The sequence below is a fragment of the Cantharellus anzutake genome (assembly GCF_015039405.1).
Source record: "Cantharellus anzutake strain C23 chromosome Unknown EI90scaffold_135, whole genome shotgun sequence".
NCBI classification, from domain to species: domain Eukaryota; kingdom Fungi; phylum Basidiomycota; class Agaricomycetes; order Cantharellales; family Hydnaceae; genus Cantharellus; species Cantharellus anzutake.
The window spans coordinates 36,194-59,161 of NW_024067085.1; the positions used below are offsets into that span (position 1 = coordinate 36,194).

Genomic DNA, 22,968 nt, shown 5'->3' on the forward strand with positions numbered 1-22,968 from the left:
AGAATAGGTTTGGTCCAGGACTGAGGAACACCCGACGTACGTTACCAATCAGAACCCGATGTCATAACACCGCGGATGGGACGGTCACGTGACTTTCCACGGTCACTTATCCGAATCGAGCACACCGATTTTTTTGCACGTAAAACAGATTTATCATCATCACAACAATGACTCCAAAGCGAAAGCGCGCGTCTGCTCAAGACATATTCGACGAGATCTCTGGAAAGTGCTTGCGGGAGTTCTAAGGAAGCGTTTGTTTTCACATGGACGCGTTTAGCTGGCCTGATTCAGATCAAAGACAACTGGGGACACCCCAACCTGAATCCTTCATCCACCATCGAGATGCTCGACCAGGTGGCAGCTCTAGCCGAATCTTTTTCTCAATCTTCTAAGCCAAAGAAAGGCCTTCGGCCCTTGATGGATACGAAGGTGCCTCTTTGCACACTAATTTGGACTCGCATTAAATTCGAGATTTGCCAAAGGCGTGAACCTCTGGAACCTCTCGACATTTCTGAAAGATGGAAGCGAGGTTTCTCCACTATATGCCTCATGTACGTGTCTTTTATGAATGGGGCACACCTTTCGTCATGAGTAAGGTTCGCTGCATTCTCCCTCATCGAAGCCGGTATGGAGGCAAGACCTTCCACCGAAAGTGAGTCTCTGGGCCCTGAATGTGTCTCAACAGGGTTGCATAGTCTCACTTTTTAGGGCTCATCCACATCCTACAAATTGCGAGCAAGGCAGGTTCCGCATTGGCAGGTTTGTTCGTTTGGCACTGGTGTAGGCACTTGCATCGGGGGGGTTTAGATCTGTTACTTGTAGCATGTGGACGCGTGGATACTTCCACTCATGTGTCATCCCGCGCTGCGGTGGTAAGGATGAACTTGAAACTCCCCCCGTTGGACCAACCGAAATCCACACCATCATCTCGTAGTATGAAAAGTTGCTTCAAGAAAATAAGCCTTCAAGCGATATCGCTACAAGGGATGAGGCTGCCGCAATGGCCGCTTATTATATTGGTAAACCAATCATTAACAGGTAACAGCTTGCACTGATTCGAGATTGATTCGAGATCCAGGTCGAATGGAAGCAGTAAGCCGCTTTTGCGGTCATTTCACTCCGGACATGACCGATTGTTGTTCTTCAGGCCTGGAAGGATGGAAATGAGAATGTTTCCTACTTTATGCTTCAGCAGGCTATAGGTTTTGCCGCCATCCAAGCTTCTTGAATTTCCATTGACAAAGCTTTACTCTCAAGATCAGCAATGGCTGGCGTTTTTAACTGTGACCGAAGTAGGAACTGCCCTGTCTTCGTCGCCGATCATAAATTTGAATTAAGTTGAGGATGTCACTGTTCGAATTCTGAGCATTGGGAGATCGATTTTGAAGGTAGCAACTGGTCACGACGCAGATGATTGGGGGCATTCGGGAGGCAGGCGCAACTTGCAGCGAAGTGGCTCAAGATCGCACTTCAAGTGGTTGAAACCAGGGCGAAACCAGAATCTATATCAAGCGCCCAGGATGATGAGCAACGTTCAGGGTCCCTCCCAACCACAGTAAGCACCGTTCCCATGGGATCATGTGGCAAAAGTGTTTACTCCCTCGCGCAGCGTGCCATTCTAAGGAATCTTTGTGTGTTTCCACCCTTCCATCGGTTATCATCGGACCGATCCACTCCCTCAGCCCGCGCATATTTCATGTCATCCGCGGACAGCAATGACAACTTGTTTCGTGCGGACGCTTCACTTTCCGAAGCTAATTAAGCAGCTTAATTTTCCTGGTGAGGATCGAACCGAATCGGTAAATTTTTTGAGTTCTATTTGGTCGGCCCGCTGTTCACTATTTGGCTGAAGGGGTCTCCGTCCAAGGAGATCGTGGAGGAGTTCCGGCAACTCCAGTGGATGAAAACTGCTATCCTGAAACGCCGAAATGCGAGCGACACAGAATTCCGGGAAGGTGCCGATTTTAGTGGCTTCACTTGGACCCAGTTGCTTACCTCAGTTCAGTGTTGCAAGGGCTCCTGCACTCCATCGAGTTCAGTGAGGAGTGCATAAACGAGTAAGCTTCCCAATTCAAGCTCTCCATCTCACTCAAAGAGCTGTCACAGCTTCCTTCAAGAGATGTCAGCGCTTGCAGAAGCCCGGTGCGTGATTTTCTGGAGCCAATTCTATTTCTTTATCATGACGTCGTTTCAGCCCCAATCATGCCTTGCGTGACGTCAATGGACATTCTTTCATTGATAAAATCCGATTTCATCTCAAGGCCGACGCGAATCAACAGCGAGCCACGTTGGAGATTGGGTCGGCCTGTGACGACACCGCTGGCCGGCCTGGCTTCCAATTCGGAAAGCGCCTGCTCGAGCATGTCAAAGTGTGCCTATAGTACTGAAAAGTTGTGAAATTTGTCTGGAACCACCTTGGTAGGTACTTTGGGATATGGGCGATAAACTATACAACTCCAACAAATGGTCACGAGCAGTACGCTGGTACTGTCTAAGCTCACACGAAATATTTGCTCGTGCCGTCGCTCCTGTGACCGTCTCAGGAAGACTGCGCTATGCCACATTCAGCTGGGAGAGTATTCCCAGGCGGTGGACTGCCTTCAAAGATGTCAAGCTGATGGCACCACAAATGAGGCTGCCACACATTACCTCTCCTTTTTGGCGGCGATACATCAGGGTGCGTGCTCATATCTGCTAATGCCTATATTGATCTCAACTCCAACCATCAAGGCCTAGAAGATGAGGGTGGGTTCTTCCTCATTTTGTCGCTACCCTTCAATGCTCACTCGAATGCGTCTAGCTGCCGAAGCAATCACGAGGCTCGTTAATGCCCCTGATTTCAACCATACTGCTCCTTGCGGTCCAGCTTGCCCATGAAAAGCAACTACGGCTATCCTTGCTGCATTCTTTGTTGGAAACGTCAGATAACGCACCTGTTGCAAACGGAGGATCCGAGGGAATCCTGTTGTCACGGTGAGTGGGACGTGCTCATTGATTTCGATGATGGCTCATTCATCCAATAGGTGCATCATCGGACTCACTATTGATTTGTTAAAGGAGCCGGCAGCGGAGATGCAAGTAGTCAGATGCCTTAATCTAGTACATATACTAAATTTAGTTCACAAGTCCTGTTTTGGTAGACACTTTGATGAAGCAGTTGCGCAAAGGTATACCGCTCTGGAGGTTCCTTCACATGTCCTGCTGACCTCCACAAACTTTAGTCCTAGTCGCAATTTCCAAAAAAGATGAGGCGATGATTGTCAAGGATCTATCGTGGCTATGGCGTACCGCATACAATTGTGCCATCGACGTGTCAACAGAATGGAACAGCGAGATTGTTGCCCAGTTATTCGACATATCGAGGGAGGTAAGAATCGTGGCAACACCAGTGCATCTGATACCTCTCCAGTTTCTAGAATTGTTTCGTGACGTGTCCATGGATGCCAATGATCCCGTGGTACACGCTCATATTGTTTTCGCTTCATTTTCTTCCATCTCAGCAAGAGGTCAGCACTGATACGACGCTTCTACAATGAGGTTGTCATGACAGTTGGATGTCACAGTGTTCACCGCTCGACAAACGAATCCTCTGCCAAAAGAGGTTAGTCATTCTATTCGATATTTCCTTCGTTTCTCAGTGGCACCCCCAGCGCTTGACCATTACTGAGGACGCCGAAACTCTGCTACGGTTCGTTCAGCAACACGAAGCTCTCATCAATGGTCAAGTCGAAGAGGAACGCCTTCGTCATATCGTTCATTTTGTTTAACTTTTTCAATTGGAACAATTGGTGAAACTCGCAAATTGGGAAGGTGTCCTCCTTGCCATCAAAGTAGGGTGCCATGTGCTTGGTACTCCACTGTGTACTTCTCTCTTCGTTAGGACGCTTCCGCCTCCAGCCTTTCGCTGAATTTGGACACATGTGAAGCCATTGCTGATATCTTGGTGCGTGTCTATCCAAGCTGCCATGAGAGTCGATCAAGTACATTTCTTCAATAACGTCAGTGGGTGGAAAAAGACTGCCCCACCGATGGTGAGAATGTTGTCAAGTCTATCCCCTGATGAAGGACTAATAGTAATTGCCCAGTTCTTTACCTTGCACTCGAAGTCAGTCACGCAACGCACGTTCTCACGTGTCGCTGAGGTTTGCACAACACAGGTCATCCTGCACGGCTGCCTTGATTCCAATCGGGAAATTCTCGCGTTGGCTGAGAGCCATCTGCACTATTCTCTTCACCAGAAATGGGGCTACAGCCCGACAGAAAGCTTTAGGTTTCATCGAACAGGCAGTGGAAGTTATCCGAGATGCCGTTGAGAGTTCCGAAAATGGCGAGGTACTCATAATTCCTGGTCCGTCGATTGCATTTCACAGGCCATTCCAGGATCCGAGTATCCAATGGATGAAAGGGAATGGGCATTTACTATATCATACAATGCTGGAGTCGAATGTCTTGGGTAAGGACGCCAAATCTATTCGGCCGTTGATGTCAACCTGTTTCTTCCATGCTAGCGCAAACATGCTTGATGAAGGAAAGCGTTGGTTTGAGTGCGCGTCCATGCTCGGTACTTTCATAAATAGCCCTGGAATGGTAGAAAATGTGGAGTTTGTTGCCTGCGTCTTCTGTATAGTCTGACTCTTTGAGATTCAGGCCAGCGCTACATACGAGAAACTGCTAAATCGCCATTCCCTAGCCTCGACGTCTCACATACCGTCGGGATAATCATCACCCTAATCATGATAATATGTAACATTGCACACATGCTCTTAACATATTTACTTGACTGCTAGGAGCCCACTAAAATACTAAACTGACTTTGGGAAGACCTTCAGTTGACATAATCGTTGAGGGGAAACGTTACACCCTGCGATGGGGTTGCTCCTGGCATGTCTGATTCTGAATGCGATTGAGTCTCATGCGCTCCACGCTCCCTATCTGGGGGCGCAAGCCATCTTGAATTCTGGCATGGTCATCGGTTCCCCTAGCAGGTTCATGCACCCACCGCCCCCTCCTACATCTCCCTACCACAGCCAAGAGCGGGTGCCACCCCACCGCGGAGGTCCTTACACCAGACGTGGTGTTCGCGGACGAAACAAATACCGTAATGTTGGGACGAGGCCTACTGAACGACACACCGACAATGCAGGACCTAGTGGAGGAACCCCAACTCCAACCCCGACTCCCTACCCATTCGTGAACACAGACAACATGCCAATCGACCCCAACAATCTCTTTGTGAACGCGGAATATGTGCCATTGGTTGCCCCCCCAAACTTTGTAACACCGGCATCCCCTTCACTTTCGAGCACTATCGGCCATATGAATGACCTCTCAATGGCAATGCTACAGACGGAACACTCGGTCGACACCACCGAAGGAGCAGCTGAGGCGAGCTCTTCAGCTCCAAAGAACAACTAGACTTCGTCGTAAGTGCAGGTTCTGAATTTATTTTATTGTTCCCTTTATCTTTAGTATTATATACGGCTTCTAACGACTAATCCCTAATTTGTAGATGCGAGTCGCCAATGTCGCAGGAGGGCAACTGTAAGCGATAAGCTTACATAAGCGTAGAGAACCGTATATAAGCTAGAACCTTAGTAGATAGGAAAAGCGGAGATCTTGTATTTACACCCCTAGTGTAATATCGAGTTCGACTTTGGTTCAGCGACTTTCGATTACCCTAAGATTTTGTGAGTCTCTTAACCACCTGAACTCAATCGCCGGCCTCTGCCGACGTTAAGGTCCCTCACAGCGATCAACCAGAGGTAAGCTTAGCAATTTACTTACATGTCAAGGCGTCATAGCCCTTTATCTTTAAAACAGTGTGCGGCTATCTGTCGATCCTTCCAGAGCACCATGGCCGTTACATGGTTCATTTAGACACCGAGTTCTGTACGAAAATCTTGGTGGAAACATACCTATCACGATCATTCATGTATTTCCGATGAGTTAAACCTGAAAGAACATTATGCACATGAGTTCAGTGTAGCTTCATGTGCGAAGCCCGGAGTGTTAGCTTCATGCCACCACCTGGATGATCAATGCACCCTGAGGGCTAATCATGGATCTGGGGCGTTCCCGAATATTAGGGGGCACGTTTTTCTGTACTCTAACCACACGCAGACTCTTTGGCACCTCAGTCTAATACTGTAAACCCCATGCATGCATCGAAGTCATCTAAGTGCGAGTGCCCCTACTTTGTGAGGTCAACATGGCGAACACCGAGTGCCGGCATGGCAGGCCCATTATGTCATCATTGCCGCGGGTGTCCTGTTGAACCGACTCCATGTAATGATCCTAAAGGAGTGTGCTTTCGAGGAGCATCAAGAGGAAGTCACCGGGGGAAGCAAGCGAGTTGGAACGGTTCCGGTCAGTTTGATGATTCTGTCCTGAAACACTTGGAGTTCACATCCATGCTGGCTCATGTGGTGGGAAGGCTTCTTGACTGATGTCCTCTTACATCTGCTAGGGGCAACCCAGGTACCAAGTATCCAATCATGGGCCCCTGTTGACATGAGCAGGTTTCAGGGAACGCAACCAGGACATGGCCATCCGAGGCTATCTCAACGGGCGGGTCAAACATCGGCTAATGGATACTGTGGGCCAGCGAGTTCTGAAATAAAAGATAGCCTTGATGAGGGTGGAGGGAGTGGTGAGTTTCACAGGCTACTCTATTGGTGCTAATGATGGATGGACATTATGGATATCTTTCGGACGGGTGTGTGAACAGGGGATTGGCTGTTTGACACCTCCAAAATTCCCGATCACCCCAGATTCTATTTCAGTCCCAAGCAGGAAAGGATCCCACGCGACATACAAGGAATTACGAGGGCGAAAACCCAGGAGGAGAAAGCAGGGTCCTGGCAAGAAGTGGAATAAGCAACGAGTTATCAATTTGCCTTTCATGCGTTGTTGAATTCTTCAGTTACATATGTAATCTACATATTCTCGTAGGTTAGTGGTAAAGTAGAACACAAAAGGAAAGAAAAAGAAATTCCAAACACACGAGTATATTGCAACTTGGTTTTGAAAAGAATGCGCCGTCTACGTTTCAAATCACTTTCAACTCATGCGAGGATTCGGGAATGACATGAACGCAGAGCTGCATCGTAGGAAAAGTGTTCTGGGGAAATGAAGTGTGTTGACTGCCTTAGGAGCAAGCAATGAGTCGGATATATATATTAGCAAACATGGAGGCACAGGGGTTGAAAACAAGTACATTCATCGCGAGTCTGTAAAAGCACTCGAAGATTCAAGGTAGCGCAGAATTTACAAATTTCCAAACCATTGATGATGTTTCAAGAAAGGGTACAGAGAATTGCTACCCACATGAATAATTCATGTCATCATTGAGTCGTGCAGGGAAACACAAGGCACTTAGCCTCAAACGAATTCCCCTATACAAGAGCACCACCACCAGGAATGGCCGCTCCGCGAGGGATAAGGCAGTATCCCATACTCCAAGCTAGACTTCTAAGGCAACTCACAGCATCCTCGTTCCAACTTGCAGCATTTTTCAGAGTCTCACCACGAGTTTCGTGAGGGGAGGCATCTGATTGTGAACGGAGCGCAGTAGATGGCCCCGCAAGCTCATAGTTAACAGTAATGTCTAGCATCAGAAAATCCCAATTTTCGCCGCAGGATACCCCCTCTTGCACGGGAATCACTTGCTGGAGGAGGGAAGCAGAGCTATGGGGAATAAACTCACTAGCGGAAGAGCTAGCTGCAGGATAGGGGAGTGAACCAAAATCCAAGACGGACGATTGGTCGATGTTCCCGACATATTCGTATAACCCCAAGGTAGAAGGTAGGTAGAAGGCTGCAGGAGCATTAGTAAGTGGTACATTTCCGAGTTCGTTTGCCAGTGGAACTATGATGGAGGATCCCTCGATGGCTGAAATAGTCCCCACTTGGTTTACCCATCCATGAATTGTGGATGGCAATACCGCCGTCGGAGAAACGATAGCAGATGGTGGGGAATTCTCGCGTCAGCCACAGGCTCACCTGTTGTATCTCCAAGGCTCGATTGCAGATATGAAAGGAAGCCACGCAAGAATGTGCCTTTAGCGCCTTTGATGCCGAACGTTCTCAATCGAGTAATGCCATGGTTACAGAGCGAGCAAACACTGAAGCAGAATGAGGAAGGATCCTTGTCCAGGTAAAGATGAAATAGTATGTACTGATAAACATACTTTTTAGAAGCAAAGCAAAGCAGGCACGCGATTCGAAAGTTTCGGCTTCTGGGCGAAGTGTTGAGAATACAATGTTTGCTCGGAGTTGGACGACAATATTGAGATGTGTACAATTGGATTCGACTCGAGGCAGTCTCGTGCAACATTGAGGCCAGAAAAAATTACCAACGACCCGGTTTGGTTCTCTTAGCCCTTTCATTGAAAATTGAAAATACGAATCAGTGAAACGTTGAGGATATACATGGGTGAATATGCAAACAAACATTTAACAAGAAACTCGCTTCAGGAGCGAAGTGGGGGGATGCTTGAAGCTTCCACGCGAAAAAGCCATTTAATAGTAATAAAATACGCACTTAGGGGTTTTTTTTTTCGGTGAGGTCCTAGGGGAGGCAGCCAACAGTTGCCAAACAATCTTGTACGACAACCACACAACTCAGTACTCGAGGAAAGGGCATGGCCCACACATTCGACATTTCGCCCGAGCGAGCGATTGGTTATTAAGTAGCGCAACGGGCGACTCGGAGCGATAGAGTAGTGTGGCTGGCGACGACCCCGACAAACGTCGAAGCCTCTGGAATATTGAGCGACCCGGTTAAAGTACAAGATTGAGTGATCGCTGGTGGAGAAGGCGCAAGGAACTGAGGTGAAAGCACATCGGTAGGTGCGAAGATGGCACATAGGCCGAACGCGCGTGGCACAAGTCCAAACAGGACGCGAACAAAAGAAAAGAACACAACGTACCGAATCAGCATTTGAAAGGCGACAAGTAGGGATGCCGTAAGCGAGGTTAAAGAGAGTTTGCGGTGTGCGGCGGACACGACGGAAACCGGAATGCACCTCCATTCAATCCCGAGTCCTCGCGAAAAAATGAAAAAAAAAAAAAAAAAAAAAAAAAATTCCGAATGAGGCACGTGTAGCATGGGGCAAGGCGCGAACGCCCGGCATGGCTGCAACATGATTTAATTGCTCAACCTTATTCCTTCAACCTTTTTTTTTTCTGCGGGAGCCTTGACTATGTTTGGATTATTTTGGGTCAGTCGACCTATCCTACCGCAGAGCTTTATGGTGTCGTATTAATGTAATTGAACATGATGCCCCACAACGCCGCCGTCCCATCGGGTTACATCGGCTTCGGCTGTTACGTGCACTCGGTGCGGAGTCCATACATTCTTCTTAATTCAATCCAGACGAAGAGACTCCCCTCTCGCATCTTTGTCCCAGGCCCTCTGCGTCATCACCTAGGGCTTGCAACCCCACTTGAACTAGGGTGTCCTCGTACAGTACATGTACGTTTCCTTTTTTTCTTATACTTTGCGCATGTGTTTAGTCTTCTATTGCTTTTCCGCAGGCCTGAACGATTCAACAATCAGATCGTTGGCATAGAGTTCCAAGTCCGCATCGCTCGCTTCTCACCCAACTTACCCACAATGTGCGCTGCTAGGAAAAATGCAACGACCGTTGCAACTATATCAACTATATCTTCTCCCAGACTTGCGTCAAGATTTCCCCATCCTCCTCGTTTCCACCTGCTGTTTAGGTAGCCGTCACCATTGACGCTGCATGCTTGCAATCAAGCCACTCAAGCTCGCCCAAGCTTTGCTTCGGGCTGCTATCAGGTGAACCACGCGTAAAATTAAAAGAGCCGAGGGGGAGCGGCAAAGAGTGGTGCCGAGCCCAAGTTCAGCTAAAGCCTATATTAGTCTCGTGAAATGAGAACAATTAATTTGCATCTGGAAATTTACCTCATTTCCATGTTTTTGATTGGTTAAAAAACGTGGCCATTTTTAACTAATAAATCTTTTTATGGTAAAAATACAGTGAAAAATGACGCCACTTCTAGTGGATTGAGTAAAGGCTGGGAGATGGTTGAGGATTGAGCAGCGATATATCCCAGTATACGGGTGCTGTAGACTCAGAGATAGCTGGCATCGATGTTTTCGTGACCAGGATGACACCAATATCATCGCTTGTCATCTTTGTTGCTCCCTGGAATAGAAAGTCAATGAAGTGGAAAAGGGGGGGGGGAATAGTAGGCGTACTTTTCGGTTGGATAATACCCCAGTAGCGTGTGTAGTAGGTGCTTCCGGTTGAGCGCGAGCGGAGGATGGATGGGGCTTGCGGGTGCGTCCTAGGGACCAGGGGAGGCGGGATGGTACAGGCCCCCGAGAAGCGGGGACGGCCATCAGGCCAGTTGGACATCCTTCCGTGGCAGCGGCCAGCTGGTATGAGTGTGTCATCGATGCCCGGGACCCAGTTGGCGCTGCACCACCACGACTCCGGGCGTGTTGGACAACAGGTAAAGTCCTCCCGGTGAGCATTGCCCGTATGGTTTCCCGGTCTTGGGCCTGTTGCCTTTCATACGACACTGTGAACATAGGATCAGGCTCTTGTGACTGAGGAGACCGGTAAAGTGTGCGGCGATTGATCCCCGAGCCTGGAGGATAGAGGTTCTGAAACCTATAGTGTCAGCCATGACAGGGGGCGTGGGTGCCAGTTGGCTCTTCACCTTGTTTCGTGCCTTGGAACAAACTGTACCTCTGCAAATCTTGCAGTGGTTGTTCTCCATTCGGGACGGGACTGCCGTGCAGGGATGGGCTGTGGGAAGTTGTGGATTTGAGTAGTTGGAACGCTGCGACAAACACGGCTTTCTCCCTCAGCTCTCGCCGTCAGAGTACTCACAGTGCAATATCAGTCGCCTAATTCCCTTACCGACTTTCCACTTTCCATGCTGAGCTTCTGACGCCCGCTTTTAACATCCCAACCCCGAGTGTAAACTTGACGGTTCCTCATGCAGTGTGATGCTATCGGCTTTCATCTGTATAACTGACAGTATTTGTGACACGGATCGGTGTTCATTGCGTTTCCATGCCAGTATACGGCAAAACCTCATGGTGGCATCTTACGTTGTTACAGTGCAACAGTTACAAACCGCCTTCTCAGGAAGGAGCCTGCCTGAATGCTGTGTCGGTAATTTTGCGTTCCTTGTCGTTTCTAATGTCTACCCCAAATGCTGGCCGCGTCACTACCCCCACTCTAGGCGATGTGCCGAACGTACTCGTCAGTCGTCACCTACTGTATATTTGTACGGATGCAGCAAAAGTTGAGTGTCGGGTTATAGTTGGCACAACGTCTCCAGACACGCTCATGTTGTGCTCCAGAATCTAAGCGCTACCTGGATCACCCAAAGTTCCAGCATTGGAGTGCTGCTCAGCCACACCAATCTTCTCTTCGCAACACTTAAACCGGCATCCTTGCCGCGGTTGAATCATCATTCTCACCTGGAGCACCGGCCTCGCTTCTGCCTGCTGAGACTCTACCACACCCGGCGATCCTCGAAGTCTCGTTCAACATATTAATATTATTACGGTACAATGTTCAGGTGTGCTTAATCATTTTACCGGTTGACAACAATTCGATGATGTGCCCTGACAAGATGGATAGGAAAGGAACATACAGCGGTGCAATTCCTTGCAACTCACTTCATTTCAGGAATGTCGACCCATGACGGAGCGACAGCATCTTTTTCCTTCTTCCCTCGTGCTTCGTCTATTCCATTACTGCCCACTTTTTTCTCCGATCCAGCAATCTGGTTTTTCTCCCCCCTTCATTTATAGACTTACACCCATTCACCTTTCTCGATCCTCATTAAATCCTTACCTTTGGAAGGGAAAGCAGGCAAAAGAATTTGCTGTGATGTTGAGTTGTCGCTGGTATGGTCATGGCTCTTAGGCTGTCATGCTCTCCCAACCATTGCGCTTCGTTGAACGTTTCACTTCCATCTGTGTCGCCACCAGCTACGGGACGACAGCGTCTGATCCACTCCATACCGAATAAAGGTGATACCGAGACCGGCTCGACTATTACACTTGGCCACATGTGTAACATGAAGGAGGGACGCGAGAAGGAAGCTCGCAAACTGGAATGAGATAAGGAGGTTCCACATACAGGAGAACACACCCCCGATAGGAAGACCTAGCTCGGTGCCATCCATGCACTAGGTTAATAGGTACAAGAACAGTGTTTTCCCAATACAGAAAATACGGCGGCACGGTCTCTGCTAGAACCCTCTGATAGGACTGCAGATGCTGGGATCCAACTTGTCATAATACACGGGCCAGAATATAGGAATGACGAGATACTAACAAGTGGTGCGGCTTTCTACTTTATAGCTTCAGAGAAGAGCGAGCCAGAGAACGAAGAGATGGCATGTATGAGAAAAGAACTATTTACTGTTGATGCGTTGCGATCTGCTGAGTCATGGGTGGCTGAGAACCAGAGAATGGTACATGCCATTGAGAGCCGGTGCTCTAGAATGGTTGACCTGTTGCTTGCTATCCCTTAGGCTGCCACCATCCGAGAATTAGAGTCCCGATGATCGCTACCTTGCCATGCACTCTGTCCGTATCTAATACCTTTACGTTAAAGGAAATGTGTCAAGAACTGGACAGTCTCAGAACGGCTGTGCCAGGCTCTGGGGGTGTCGACCTACCCCAGATGCTGGACGATATCGCTCAACTTCGAAGACAGTCATCTGATGCTCAGACTTGTGAGTATTATTACAGTGCTTCTCTTACGATCAGGCCTAATTACTGGACACCTCAAAGTCGTCAAATCTCTTTTCGACACCGATGGAAATTACCGCTTCAAATTGCGTGACGTTCGACAACTCTTGAAAGAAGCGCAGGATGAGATTGAAGTCCTGAGCCAAGATAACAATAATAATACGTCAAAACCCAAATGTTACACATTAATAAACTGCATCGATAACTTCCTCGAAGAAACTGAGGTGTTGAAGGTGGTTCGAGATACATTGGAAACTGCAACTGGAGAACTCGTGGAACAGAAGGAACGCACCAATCAGCTCGAGGCTCTGAATGCACGCAACCCTGAGAATATTCAAGCTCTGTCGGAGAACTTTGTGCAGGCTCACTGCTGCAAAGTTGGATTACGCTGATTTGACAATCAGCGATCTACGAGTGCAGCATTCTGATCTCAAGGCTCATAATGCTTCCCTAGCATCAGACCTGACGTTCCTTAACGCAAGGGAGTCCGAAACAAACTCGATTATTCGCTCGATAGTTGTTGCAAAAGACGAGATTCGAGAGAAGCTAGCGGAACGCAACCCAGCCATCTGTCATATCCATACAATCCCGACCTCCGCTCCGGGCTCCCAGAACTCCGAACTCCGACTTCTGGAGCCCTACTTCCCTTCCGTCACCTTCTCCTTGCCGACTCCCAAGAGGTTATCCCACCTCCGGCTCGGACACCACCTTCAGTCCGACTCCGGAACATTCCGGGTCCGACCCCAACCTCGACACCTTCCAGACAAGTACGCAACACCTATGCTCCCGACTCCGGACCTCCGCTCTGGAATCCCGTTTGCATCTCTGTCTCCGGAACCTCCGGTCTTAGCTCCGACCTCAGACTTTGACCCCACCTCCGCTTATACCCATTGTATTGGTTAGCTCATTCCATTTAATTACCTTTGCCAATATTCCGGAGTTTAACCTCCGAGTTCGGACTTTCCGGACTTACTCCGGACCTTGCAACTATTGCATTGTCCATTTCAATTCCGCTATTCTCCCTCATTCCTATTTGGGCTGCTGCTTCCTTTCTATTCAGTCAGCTAGCCATTCCCCACTCCCAACCTCCTTCCTTCCTCCTTGGGCCTTGGCCCTTCATTCCTCCTTTGGGAAACACCATTGAGTCAAACACTTGACCCTCGGTGTTGTTCCTCTTTCCATCTCCCTTTGTCTCCTTTCGTCCTACCCTTGTTCCTTTTGATTCCGGACCCCTCCTTATATACAATGTACCTAGTAACTTGTAACCTCAGTCCGAAATCGACCTGAAATGCCCCCAAGAGACTTCCTGCTCACCTACTGTGAAATTAAGGACCAAATGGACAAACAGCAATGGCACAGCGCTCCGCCTGAGTCGCTGAGGCCAAGGTCCTTCCATGCTAAGTCTCCGATTCCATTCCGGAGTCGTCCGAATCCGCACGTTCTAACACCATCAGCCAGTGCCGCACCGATATCGCTCGATTGACAAGTCAACTAGAAGAGTCACAGAGCAAGATGGAAGAATACCGAGAGACGGTGCGTTTGGTCCCAGATCTTCAGAGATGCATATCAGATTCTCAGTACCAACTCGACACATTTGCGTCCCGATATCGGGCTGGCAAGGAATTGGTTGGTGTTTCGTTGGTACTTTGGTTCCAATGACTACCCCCTAGATCGAGTATAGCTAAAAACATCGTCACTACGGCGCAACACGTGCAGCTCACTCTCCTTCTGCATTATGTACTCAATGTATACTTAATTTCTACTTCCTCAGCCGTTCCCGCTACACTTTGCTGTCCGTGATTAGTAGTTTCGGATAGACCTCGGCAAATCGAGAGCGACTCGCATTTGGTCTGTAAAACGTAAAAGGTTCCCCTTCCCAATCCTTTCAACTTTGGATAAGTTTCTCATTCCAACAGTAGGCACAGCTATTACTTAAGTCACCATCGGTATGCCGATACAACTTCCGTTGGTTTGTTTCTATTTGGCATGGAAGTAAGAGACATGGAAACACACACAACATTGAAGTAAAGGGAGAGAATAATGTTAGGCGGAATGAGAAATAAGTGAAAATCATTAGGCCACCAAGGAAATGTGCTGAATGTGCCGAATGTACCGCAACATCTCCAGAGCTTCAGACAGCTCGACTGCAATTTGGCTCAGTCATGAGCGAAATCAATTCAGGTTCTCGAAAGAGAAGCCCCCACACATGGTCTATGGCACCAGATGAATGAAGAACCCATGCACAGGTTGCATGCAGGGCAATAAGACATGGGTCAGGAGGGTGGATGACCTGACCATCTTCGGTCTTAGCCTCTTTGAAATTGGCAATTGGTCGAATCCCAAATTCGTTTAGCATATTACGTCCTCATCATCCTAGATAACAACAAGTCAATCCAAGAAATAAGGGTAAAAAGTGGCAAAGAAACGTACTAGAGCTGGCACTAACCACAGGTCGAGGCTGTCGAACTGCTTGTGCGGTGTATCCGATGCTGTGAACGCATTCAATGGACTGTTCAGACGATGATCTAGATGGAGGAAAAACCTCCAAACCGCTCAATCAATGCCGCTGCCTTCTTTGCCCACTCGAGCTGAATTAAACATAAGGAGATACAGAGACCATGAGGCACGGAAAAAACCGACCTTTGCCTTTCCCGATTCTGGCTGGCAATCGATGTCCTCTGATAGTGACTTACTGACGATGTGAGTGACATGTGCCTCACTGGCCTTGGGTTTTGTCCCCTGCACACCCATTTCCATTTTAGCTGTCCTGCCACTTTGCGTTCCCCCGGTGTATGATGCACAAAGGACTTATCCAAAAGATACTCATGAGCGGCCTCAACCTGCTATCGGGGATCGAGGACCGGTGGAGCATAGGAGCCGCCCTCTCCTCTGCTTGCTCGAAGGAATCTCTGGGACTGACTCATTGACAGTGTGGGTGTGGGGACTTTGGGATTGCAAACTAGAAATAGCAACTTAGAGGCTGCTGGTGTACCGAGTTCACTCGAGCAGAGTAGTTGTGATCGAAGCGATCCCATTGGTCCGCCCCAGATTCTCGCGCTTTCTCCCACGCTTTTACGCCTGGCTTTATCACTGGTTCATTCCAAAGCGTGTCTGCTTTCCTCTCAGCGACTCTTGCAACTGCCATGGTCTTGCCATACCATCTACTTCCCTTTCAACTCAAGTTGCGTGGGGGTTGTGCATGCTTATGCACACATGCATTTCGTGATTCGTTCATTGCCACAACGATTCTGACTGCACACGGGTCCCCTTGCCTTTCTCACTCACTCATTCCGATTTCGGTGCTCCTCGTTCGCTGGGTTTTCGGCGGACTTTGACGACGATTGCAACGGCACACTGTGCACTCCTGAACCGTTCAATGTAGGGGAGTCGTCTCCGCGATCGGAGATCACAGCAGTAACTAACTTCACATTGGTGGCCACTCCACGCACTTCGACGATGATTCTGACAGCTCCTCAGTGTATTCATCCATATTCTGCCTCTCTGCACATGTATGTCAACCTAAGTTACGATGCTGTGTTAGCCACTTCATTCACTCATGTGGCATCGCCTCAGAACCATTTTATCTTGCCCACTTGCTTCACATCAGCGGCCTCTCACTTGGCTTTGACTTCAGACCGGAGTTTGGCAGCTTGACGCCAATCTGACGTCCATCAGAACCATTTAAGTGCGTCCCAGCAGTAATGGAATATGACCGTCCCCACCAAATGCTGCCACCCCAGAGCCTGTCACTCCTTCCCTCGAGTCCCGAATCATATGCAGTTGTCCCTCCTAATACTTGAATGGTCAACGTTAATGCACGATAGCACTATTCCAGCGAATGCCCCCAGCAAACCTGATGAGTTCCCCATCAGGTGCGGACGTTTCTAACAGCATGCTCAGTCACTGACATGCCGCTCAAATGCATCGAACCATCACGGCTGCACAGCGCTGTCAAGAATATAAAGTCAGAATTATGCCATGCTGCTCATTCAAAACGACAAAGAGTCCGTAGCTAACATCGGGTTCTCATGCCTGCAATGCCAGAGGGTGATGATTGAGAGGAAACGGGAGGCCGAAGGTTCCTCTGGGATTTCAATCTTTATATTCGCTCGTGTGGTCCAACCTGAATTGCTCATATTTTCCTTGCATTTTCAGTCGATCTCTCTCCGAATGTCAACATACCTCTTCCTCGTCTCGCAGACCGCCACGGATCCTCTCCGGCTTCTTTTTAATAAGCTCATGTCATGTAGAGGCTGCACCCGTCCCTCCCGGCCCGAAGTCCACACCACTGCTCTTTCGATCAAAGAGGCTCCAAACTCCCGATCCATTTGTCCTCGTCCGAGGATTCTTCCAGAAATGGAAAAGTATGGCACTATTTATACCGTCCAAAACCCAAGCAGTCAAATTCGTCGAAGGCTCAGGCGGCGCTAAACAGAGAATTACTCGACAAGACAGCCGCCAACACTGTTATTGCTAGTCTGAAATCACTTCCACCACCGTTCATCACCGTAGCACTCCTAAGCCTACAAAAACAACTGAGGCCACTACAACTCCTTTCTCCACTTCGATCAATCTTGTTTCTAAACCACCTAATCATCAGCCTGCAGCGATTGCCTCGACAACTGTGCATTCCGTTTGCCTTGAGTACAACGATGAAGATGCGAATGATAAGATATTCTCGTTGTGGAAACCCTCAGATGACAGGACGGCCATCAATTCGTCATCCCCTCCACCGAGCTCAGGTTCTATACTATCTTCGCTCAATTGTATCGTCAATCCACTCTCGCGTGGCAGCGTCGCCATTGTCCCATTGTCTTGGATAGCAATTCCCGGTTTCGGACTCCGCACTTCAGTGAAAAAATATGTAGAACTCCATATAATTGCTCCACAATCTATACTATTCAACAATGTGGGCCTTGACGCGACGCTGATGGGAGCTATACCATCCCCTCAAATGATATTGGGAGGTATGAATGACGTATCGGCTCAACTCCTGGCGATGGGCTTGGGTGGACCATCGGAGTCTCCGGGAGATGTGGCCTTCCAAGGATTATTGCCCAATCATAAAGGAATCTATCCTCCAACTGACAGGTTGTCTGAGCAATTGTGTTTTGACTGGTACTATCCCACCATATTACAGATCATCGAAGCGTCACAGACGACTAATCCGAAGCAATGGGACCTAACCCAGAGAGCATGGCGGCAGTGTATAATAGACAGTGGAAGAAGGAGCAAATGATGTTTGAACGGTAGAGCGGAAAAGAACGAATGAGTCACACAGTGAAATGGTAATTTTTAAGTTCTGAAGCCTCTTCAGAGCGCTCACGCTTGCTTGGCTCTTCCACCTTCTCCTGATCGGTCCCGGCCTATTCCTTCGTCAGCTGTTCTTTTTTCTGTCAACCCCCCACCAGCAACAATGCAGGTATGTTGCCCCTGCTTTCGACGCGACCCCAGCGCCCCCCCCACACACACACACACCAAAACTGCATTTTCATACCAGACGAAAAAAAAAATCAAGCCTTCACAAGGTGGTACCCCTGCACTCTGTGCTGACTTCTACGGCCATTCCTGCTGAGCGGTTTGCACGCACAAGAATCAAAAATTGGATTTGCTGAGGGGAAATTCATCTCCTTACTTGACGGTGTGCATGGCTCGTCTGACCTTTCACTTTGCTGGTTGAATCGATCAGGCCGTTCAAGATTTTGGGGTTGGAGCGAAGCAAAAAATAATCTTCGTGAGTCACGTTACTTTTGATTTGGGCTTTGAACCGGGCACCATGCATGACGTGCATGGTACACCACCCCCTCCACGGAAGAAAGAAAGAAAGAAAGAAAATCCTTTTGTTTAATTCCATCCGCCAGGCAACCCTTCCCCTTTCCTAACACCAACTCAAGAAATACAAAGGCATTTTTGATAGCAGCTCCAAACTCCTCTCTCGTGCGAGCATCATGGAACCTACGAAACGCTGCCCCCCCCCCCCCTCTCTCTCATATCCTTTTCCCAATTTGAGGGGAAAACAAAAAAGGTATCGATCCACGATTCAACGTGCACGCCATACATACACGCCAACAATTCCCTTGTCCCAACTGAAAAACTGAAAAACATCAACAGCAATGTCAACGCAAACGGGTTCCGATAAACCCGCCCCCACCCCCATGCTGCTGCCCGCCACAATTTGTCTTCTGCTGATTGTCTTTCAACCTAACGGATTAACCGCTTGCTCTAGTAGATAGCTCAGTCTCAAGCAATATGCGCGAGAACTATTATATTACCTAGTAGATAGCTGTAAGGTAATATACAATAAGTTACAAGATATAAGAAATGAAAGAGAGTAACTAACCTCAGTCTCAAGCAATATGCGCGAGAACTGAGGGAAAAGGAAACTAATTCAAAAGATTGAATATAGTTTGTGGTCTTTGCGGATAAGTCCGAAGTGACCAAAATAAGTAAGAAGCAAAAGGTGTTGTGACCAAATAGTCACGCTACCGCGGGAATGTGGCTGTCCGGGTGAGTTCCTCGCTCGGATGTGGGAATGTGGCTGTACGAAAAACTCGTCATAGCACACGGTTCCTCCAACACAACCATCATTATATATACATGTGTGTGTGTGTGCATCTATTGGTGAAAGTCAATTTGCCCTCTGTCCGAAAGAAAAAAGAAAAAAAATCATTCGAGACGATATACGAATTCGATGAATCACCCTGTATAATGAGTTTCGGAACAGCCATGTGATTCCATTCTTTATTTCACTCTACATTCTCGAAGCTATGGTACAAGAATAGTCGTGCGGAGCCATGTTACAGGAAGTTTGGGTGGGGGGCAGCAGTCTTATACAGCAAGTAAATCGCAGAACGCGTTAATTTGAAAGGGTCTGTTTGCATAAAATCCGGCAACACAATTAGCTTGAAAGCGGCTCTTGTTGATGGTTTTTTTTGGTTGTGCTCGTGTTGCTGGGTTTGAGATCGAGTGGGTACACAATGGTTTTGTCGTGTTGGAAGTAAGTGGGCGAGATCCCAAATATTCTTTGGCTCGAATATGTTCATGGCAAAAGTATCCTGTGAAGGGAATCAGGCTGGTAGTAGAGGAGTCCTTGATTCCTTCAAAAGTCCATCCATATGATTCAGTCAAAGGAACAGTCCAATGCTGTGGACAATTGCGAATAGAGTTGGGAGGAGCTTAGAGAAGATTTAGGGGGCGCAACAAGCGTGCAAGACATTGGAACACCCCCACCAACTTTGCGTTTCGATCAAGTTAGAAAGTTTTGGTTGACATCAAATAGAAGGACTGGGTGAACAACCTCTCCGATTCAACAAACATTCGAGGTATTCATGGAGTCAAGAAAATTATTCCATAGAAGATGGATGCAGCTCACACCTATCGCACCCACCACAATCTATCGAATATGGAGTTTTTTCTTAAGTTTTTGTGAGCAGACATTGGAACTCCGTTGAGAGGCACATTTAAATGCGTATGTGACATTGCCAAGGCGTACAGCGGATGCTAAAGTAGTGGAAAGGAAAGGCACAGGGACCCAATGCGTGCAGCAGATGCAAGAGAGAGGAGAGAAGGTGGCAAGAGGCCGAAGCGTACAGCGGACGCAAGAAAAAAGGAATACTGCAAGTCAATGTACTGAATATGGCCTAGGAATTGAAAGACTATTAGACCTGCAAAACTGACCATACACAGATGATCAGTATGTGAAGAGCCTTCGGCCGGTATGGCGTACAAGAGGATATATGTACAGATTTCCTGAAGCGTGCAGCGGACGCGAGGGGGAGAGGGACTAAATCCCAACTTTGTGGTGATCACGAGCACTTGCCCAAGGACTATCCCACTAGTGTGTGGCTGCGCCCAAAAAATAGTATCGAAAAATAATAAGGAAAGGCAGGCATAGAGTTTTGGCAGCCAAAGCGGGGATATCCACAGTGAAATAGGCCATTTAGGCTTCATCTGAAGTGCAAAAAACAATGCTGGACGATATCGCTCAACTTCGAAGACAGTCAGCGGATGTTCAGAGTCGTGATTATTGTTACAGTGCTTCGCTTACATTACTGGACACCTCAAAGTCGTCAAATCTCTTTTCGACACTGATGGAAACTGCCACTTCAAATTGCGTGACGTTCAACAACTCTTGAAAGAAGCGCAGGATGAGATTGAAGTCCTGGGCCGAGATAATAATAATAGCACATCAAAACGAAAATGTTACACATTAATAACCTGCATCGATAACTTCCTCAAAGAAACTGAGGTGTTGAAGATGGTTCGAGATAGGTTGAAAACTGCAACTAGGGGGCTCGTGGAGCAGAAGGAATGCACCAATCAGCTCGAGATTCTACTGGAGTTGGCCATTGAATCTCTGGAACTGAAATCCCAATTCGTGCTCTGCTATCCCAGGCACAGACTTTTCCCTGGCCAAATCAGCCAATGATGACCTAGTAGCCTTGCGGATGCGGGTTGGTACTCTGGAGCACCAACTGGGCGGTACTGAGGGCATGTGAGTGCTGCTGTGCAATGATGAGCATGTCATGGTACTATGCTAAGCTAGCTCTCTGTTAGGGCAGACGACTTGAAGATCAGGCTCGAAAATAAAGAGAAATAAGAATTGGAAAAGGTGCTCGCTTGGGCATCAGAACTCCAGCAGCAGTATGCTTGAGTCTCCCGAGTTCCTGTTTTGTCCTTCACCCTTTCAGTTTGACTGCGACGAAGACCCAACTTCAAAGCCGCTCGCAATCATACGACAAAGTCAGCGTCCAACTCGATGCCTCGCACGAATCCGAGTCAAGTCTGAAGCACAAAATTCAGTTGTTAACTGAATATGAGGCCGAGGTCATGCAGCTTCGAATCACCAAGGCTGAAAATGCTTGCATTCCTTCTCTTTGAGTTCGAATCGAAGAGCTTCTTGGTTCCAAGACATTGTTCAAGACTGAATTAGAGCTATTTACACAGATCTTGGTCGTCTTCGGGGAGTCGAACTGCAATTTGCTCCAGCAAATGGACAGATAGCCAACCTCGATGACCTGGTGAAGGCGCTCCAGACTAGTTTATTATTGGAACAGGAGAAGGCGAAACAGTGCACTACGTTGAAGGAAAGTGAAGCCGAAAAGTTAGTGGCTCAGGTTGAGAGCACCACCATTGCAAATCAGGAGAGGTCCGCGATCTTTTTGTACAATCTTGCATCCCTCTACCATATGACAAGAATTCAGGTTCCTGTCAAAATTCGCATCGATCCTGAGGGTGATACTCAATGGAGCATTGCAGTTATTGGAACAAGAGATCCAGCAGCAAGCGGCTGAACTGGCACGCAAAGAAAAAGAGTATGTTGTTCGTAACTTGATTTGTCTCCGATATCGTTCAACTAAACAGGTGTACCAAAACACCATCTCGCAGTCGAAGATGGAAGTCGACCGCAAAGAAGAGATCATAGCAAGTTTCAGTCATGAGATTGACAAAGTGAGGCTTGCCTCTCGTCTATCCTTTCTCATTGTAGGCGGCCAAAGCAGTGTTAAAGGTCGAAAGCGAACTGGCCTCTGTCCAATCCAAACCAGCTGATGCTGAGAAATTGTCGGCTGTCACTGCTGCAAAGTTGGATTCCGCTGATTTGACGATCAGCGATCTACGAGAGCAACATACTGGTCTCAAGGCTCAGAATGCTTCACTGGCATCAGAACTGACGTCCGAAACAAACTCGGCTCTTCGCTCAATAGCCGTTGCAAAAGATGAGATTAAAGAGAAGCTGGTGGAACGCAACTCAGCGCACTGATATCGCTCGATTGACAAGTCAGCTAGAAGAGTCACACAGTAATATGGAAGAATACTGAGCGACGGCGCATTTGATTCCAGATCTTCAGAGATGCATATTAGATTCTCAGCACCAACTCGACACATTTGCGTCCCAATATCGGGCTGGAAAGGAATTGGTTGATGTTTCGTTGACACTTTGGTTCCAGTGACTGATGTCCATTTGTACAAAAGCGAAGCAGAGCGTGCTGTTGTGAAGGACGTGATGGAGACCTGTCAGCGTTCCCTGAAGCAACAGCTAGTCGCCAAATGGAACGACATTTGCCGTGTGAGTTTCCTCGGCCTTGGGCCTATGCTAACAGGTTAATATCATGCATTGTACAGTATGGCAGCTGCCGGACAGGATGATTTGAAATACCTCCCCAAAAATCTACGTTATATACACTCATGTGAATATCCCAAGGAGGGTCCGCCATGAT

General features: G+C 48.1%; 12 protein-coding genes across 12 annotated transcripts; 9 read left to right on the plus strand and 3 right to left on the minus strand.

Annotated features, from left to right (window-relative positions):
* Positions 1–424: 424 nt before the first annotated feature.
* Positions 425–3,506, plus strand: EI90DRAFT_3088369 (uncharacterized protein). The gene is made up of 19 exons (XM_039062269.1): positions 425–551; positions 962–1,019; positions 1,091–1,092; positions 1,148–1,202; positions 1,258–1,292; positions 1,344–1,388; positions 1,436–1,555; positions 1,755–1,799; positions 1,853–1,955; positions 2,006–2,057; positions 2,107–2,142; positions 2,195–2,369; positions 2,423–2,536; positions 2,569–2,677; positions 2,801–2,823; positions 2,867–2,973; positions 3,024–3,167; positions 3,222–3,367; positions 3,410–3,506. The coding sequence occupies exons 1-18, from the start codon at positions 519–521 to the stop codon at positions 3,247–3,249; spliced, it is 1,284 nt and encodes a 427-aa protein (XP_038908804.1). The 5' UTR covers positions 425–518; the 3' UTR covers positions 3,250–3,367; positions 3,410–3,506.
* On the plus strand, positions 2,915–3,981 carry EI90DRAFT_3088378 (uncharacterized protein). Its single transcript, XM_039062270.1, has 7 exons — positions 2,915–2,973; positions 3,024–3,175; positions 3,213–3,367; positions 3,417–3,506; positions 3,564–3,601; positions 3,651–3,744; positions 3,811–3,981. The coding sequence occupies exons 3-7, from the start codon at positions 3,280–3,282 to the stop codon at positions 3,906–3,908; spliced, it is 408 nt and encodes a 135-aa protein (XP_038908805.1). The 5' UTR covers positions 2,915–2,973; positions 3,024–3,175; positions 3,213–3,279; the 3' UTR covers positions 3,909–3,981.
* Positions 3,982–4,185: 204 nt separating this feature from the next.
* On the plus strand, positions 4,186–4,632 carry EI90DRAFT_2946791 (uncharacterized protein; the record flags this gene model as incomplete). The annotated part of the gene is made up of 3 exons (XM_039055347.1): positions 4,186–4,315; positions 4,381–4,453; positions 4,509–4,632. Coding segments are annotated over 3 exons (327 nt in total), but the record flags the coding sequence as incomplete, so codon positions are not given.
* A 1,594-nt stretch (positions 4,633–6,226) lies between these two features.
* On the plus strand, positions 6,227–6,922 carry EI90DRAFT_3088391 (uncharacterized protein). The gene is made up of 3 exons (XM_039062271.1): positions 6,227–6,366; positions 6,467–6,649; positions 6,728–6,922. Exons 1-3 carry the CDS (start codon positions 6,231–6,233, stop codon positions 6,874–6,876), a joined length of 468 nt encoding a protein of 155 aa, XP_038908807.1. The 5' UTR covers positions 6,227–6,230; the 3' UTR covers positions 6,877–6,922.
* Positions 6,923–7,306: 384 nt separating this feature from the next.
* EI90DRAFT_349441 (uncharacterized protein) lies at positions 7,307–8,591 on the minus strand. The gene is made up of 3 exons (XM_039067512.1): positions 8,543–8,591; positions 8,002–8,381; positions 7,307–7,816 (listed from the first exon to the last, which is right to left on the minus strand). The coding sequence occupies exons 2-3, from the start codon at positions 8,333–8,335 to the stop codon at positions 7,395–7,397; spliced, it is 756 nt and encodes a 251-aa protein (XP_038908808.1). The 5' UTR covers positions 8,336–8,381; positions 8,543–8,591; the 3' UTR covers positions 7,307–7,394.
* Positions 8,592–9,088: 497 nt separating this feature from the next.
* Positions 9,089–9,877, plus strand: EI90DRAFT_349561 (uncharacterized protein). The gene has a single exon (XM_039067513.1). It carries the CDS (start codon positions 9,278–9,280, stop codon positions 9,728–9,730), a length of 453 nt encoding a protein of 150 aa, XP_038908809.1. The 5' UTR covers positions 9,089–9,277; the 3' UTR covers positions 9,731–9,877.
* Positions 9,687–11,216, minus strand: EI90DRAFT_3088400 (uncharacterized protein). The gene is made up of 4 exons (XM_039062272.1): positions 10,869–11,216; positions 10,696–10,784; positions 10,075–10,639; positions 9,687–9,875 (listed from the first exon to the last, which is right to left on the minus strand). Exons 2-3 carry the CDS (start codon positions 10,753–10,755, stop codon positions 10,160–10,162), a joined length of 540 nt encoding a protein of 179 aa, XP_038908810.1. The 5' UTR covers positions 10,756–10,784; positions 10,869–11,216; the 3' UTR covers positions 9,687–9,875; positions 10,075–10,159.
* On the plus strand, positions 10,557–11,729 carry EI90DRAFT_3088401 (uncharacterized protein). Its single transcript, XM_039062273.1, has 3 exons — positions 10,557–11,271; positions 11,308–11,568; positions 11,623–11,729. Exons 1-2 carry the CDS (start codon positions 10,988–10,990, stop codon positions 11,543–11,545), a joined length of 522 nt encoding a protein of 173 aa, XP_038908811.1. The 5' UTR covers positions 10,557–10,987; the 3' UTR covers positions 11,546–11,568; positions 11,623–11,729.
* Positions 11,730–12,401: 672 nt separating this feature from the next.
* Positions 12,402–13,654, plus strand: EI90DRAFT_3159186 (uncharacterized protein; the record flags this gene model as incomplete). The annotated part of the gene is made up of 3 exons (XM_039066224.1): positions 12,402–12,735; positions 12,794–13,107; positions 13,172–13,654. Exons 1-3 carry the CDS (start codon positions 12,561–12,563, stop codon positions 13,652–13,654), a joined length of 972 nt encoding a protein of 323 aa, XP_038908812.1. The 5' UTR covers positions 12,402–12,560.
* A 1,017-nt stretch (positions 13,655–14,671) lies between these two features.
* Positions 14,672–15,272, minus strand: EI90DRAFT_3088405 (uncharacterized protein). Its single transcript, XM_039062274.1, has one exon. The coding sequence runs from the start codon at positions 15,105–15,107 to the stop codon at positions 14,883–14,885; it is 225 nt and encodes a 74-aa protein (XP_038908813.1). The 5' UTR covers positions 15,108–15,272; the 3' UTR covers positions 14,672–14,882.
* Positions 15,273–16,037: 765 nt separating this feature from the next.
* EI90DRAFT_3159187 (uncharacterized protein) lies at positions 16,038–16,623 on the plus strand (the record flags this gene model as incomplete). Its single annotated transcript, XM_039066225.1, has 4 exons — positions 16,038–16,129; positions 16,221–16,260; positions 16,325–16,436; positions 16,492–16,623. Coding segments are annotated over 3 exons (213 nt in total), but the record flags the coding sequence as incomplete, so codon positions are not given.
* A 3,654-nt stretch (positions 16,624–20,277) lies between these two features.
* EI90DRAFT_3293965 (uncharacterized protein) lies at positions 20,278–22,511 on the plus strand (the record flags this gene model as incomplete). Its single annotated transcript, XM_039067408.1, has 8 exons — positions 20,278–20,377; positions 20,455–20,588; positions 20,818–21,128; positions 21,191–21,245; positions 21,698–21,899; positions 21,955–22,072; positions 22,115–22,201; positions 22,239–22,511. The coding sequence occupies exons 1-8, from the start codon at positions 20,286–20,288 to the stop codon at positions 22,509–22,511; spliced, it is 1,272 nt and encodes a 423-aa protein (XP_038908815.1). The 5' UTR covers positions 20,278–20,285.
* Positions 22,512–22,968: the final 457 nt, after the last annotated feature.

Bases quoted from the DNA above. Each gene is read 5' to 3' on its own strand.
- EI90DRAFT_3088369 (XM_039062269.1), top strand. From the start codon at position 519: ATGGAAGCGAGGTTTCTCCACTATATGCCTCAT. The intron at 2,143-2,194 runs GTGCGTGATTTT...ACGTCGTTTCAG, and splicing joins TCAGCGCTTGCAGAAGCCCG to CCCCAATCATGCCTTGCGTG. The intron at 2,974-3,023 runs GTGAGTGGGACG...TTCATCCAATAG, and splicing joins GAGGGAATCCTGTTGTCACG to GTGCATCATCGGACTCACTA.
- EI90DRAFT_3088378 (XM_039062270.1), top strand. From the start codon at position 3,280: ATGGCGTACCGCATACAATTGTGCCATCGACGTGTCAACAGAATGGAA. The intron at 3,368-3,416 runs GTAAGAATCGTG...TCCAGTTTCTAG, and splicing joins TATTCGACATATCGAGGGAG to AATTGTTTCGTGACGTGTCC. The intron at 3,745-3,810 runs GTCATATCGTTC...CAAATTGGGAAG, and splicing joins AGTCGAAGAGGAACGCCTTC to GTGTCCTCCTTGCCATCAAA.
- EI90DRAFT_3088391 (XM_039062271.1), top strand. From the start codon at position 6,231: ATGGCAGGCCCATTATGTCATCATTGCCGCGGGTGTCCTGTTGAACCG. The intron at 6,367-6,466 runs GTCAGTTTGATG...TACATCTGCTAG, and splicing joins AGCGAGTTGGAACGGTTCCG to GGGCAACCCAGGTACCAAGT. The intron at 6,650-6,727 runs GTGAGTTTCACA...GTGTGTGAACAG, and splicing joins TGATGAGGGTGGAGGGAGTG to GGGATTGGCTGTTTGACACC.
- EI90DRAFT_349441 (XM_039067512.1), bottom strand. From the start codon at position 8,335: ATGTTGCACGAGACTGCCTCGAGTCGAATCCAATTGTACACATCTCAA. The intron at 7,817-8,001 runs GTGAGCCTGTGG...ATGCTCCTGCAG, and splicing joins GAGCCTTGGAGATACAACAG to CCTTCTACCTACCTTCTACC.
- EI90DRAFT_349561 (XM_039067513.1), top strand. From the start codon at position 9,278: ATGATGCCCCACAACGCCGCCGTCCCATCGGGTTACATCGGCTTCGGC.
- EI90DRAFT_3088400 (XM_039062272.1), bottom strand. From the start codon at position 10,755: ATGGAGAACAACCACTGCAAGATTTGCAGAGGTACAGTTTGTTCCAAG. The intron at 10,640-10,695 runs GTGAAGAGCCAA...TATAGGTTTCAG, and splicing joins GTTCCAAGGCACGAAACAAG to AACCTCTATCCTCCAGGCTC.
- EI90DRAFT_3088401 (XM_039062273.1), top strand. From the start codon at position 10,988: ATGCTATCGGCTTTCATCTGTATAACTGACAGTATTTGTGACACGGAT. The intron at 11,272-11,307 runs GTACGGATGCAG...GTCGGGTTATAG, and splicing joins TCGTCACCTACTGTATATTT to TTGGCACAACGTCTCCAGAC.
- EI90DRAFT_3088405 (XM_039062274.1), bottom strand. From the start codon at position 15,107: ATGCTAAACGAATTTGGGATTCGACCAATTGCCAATTTCAAAGAGGCT.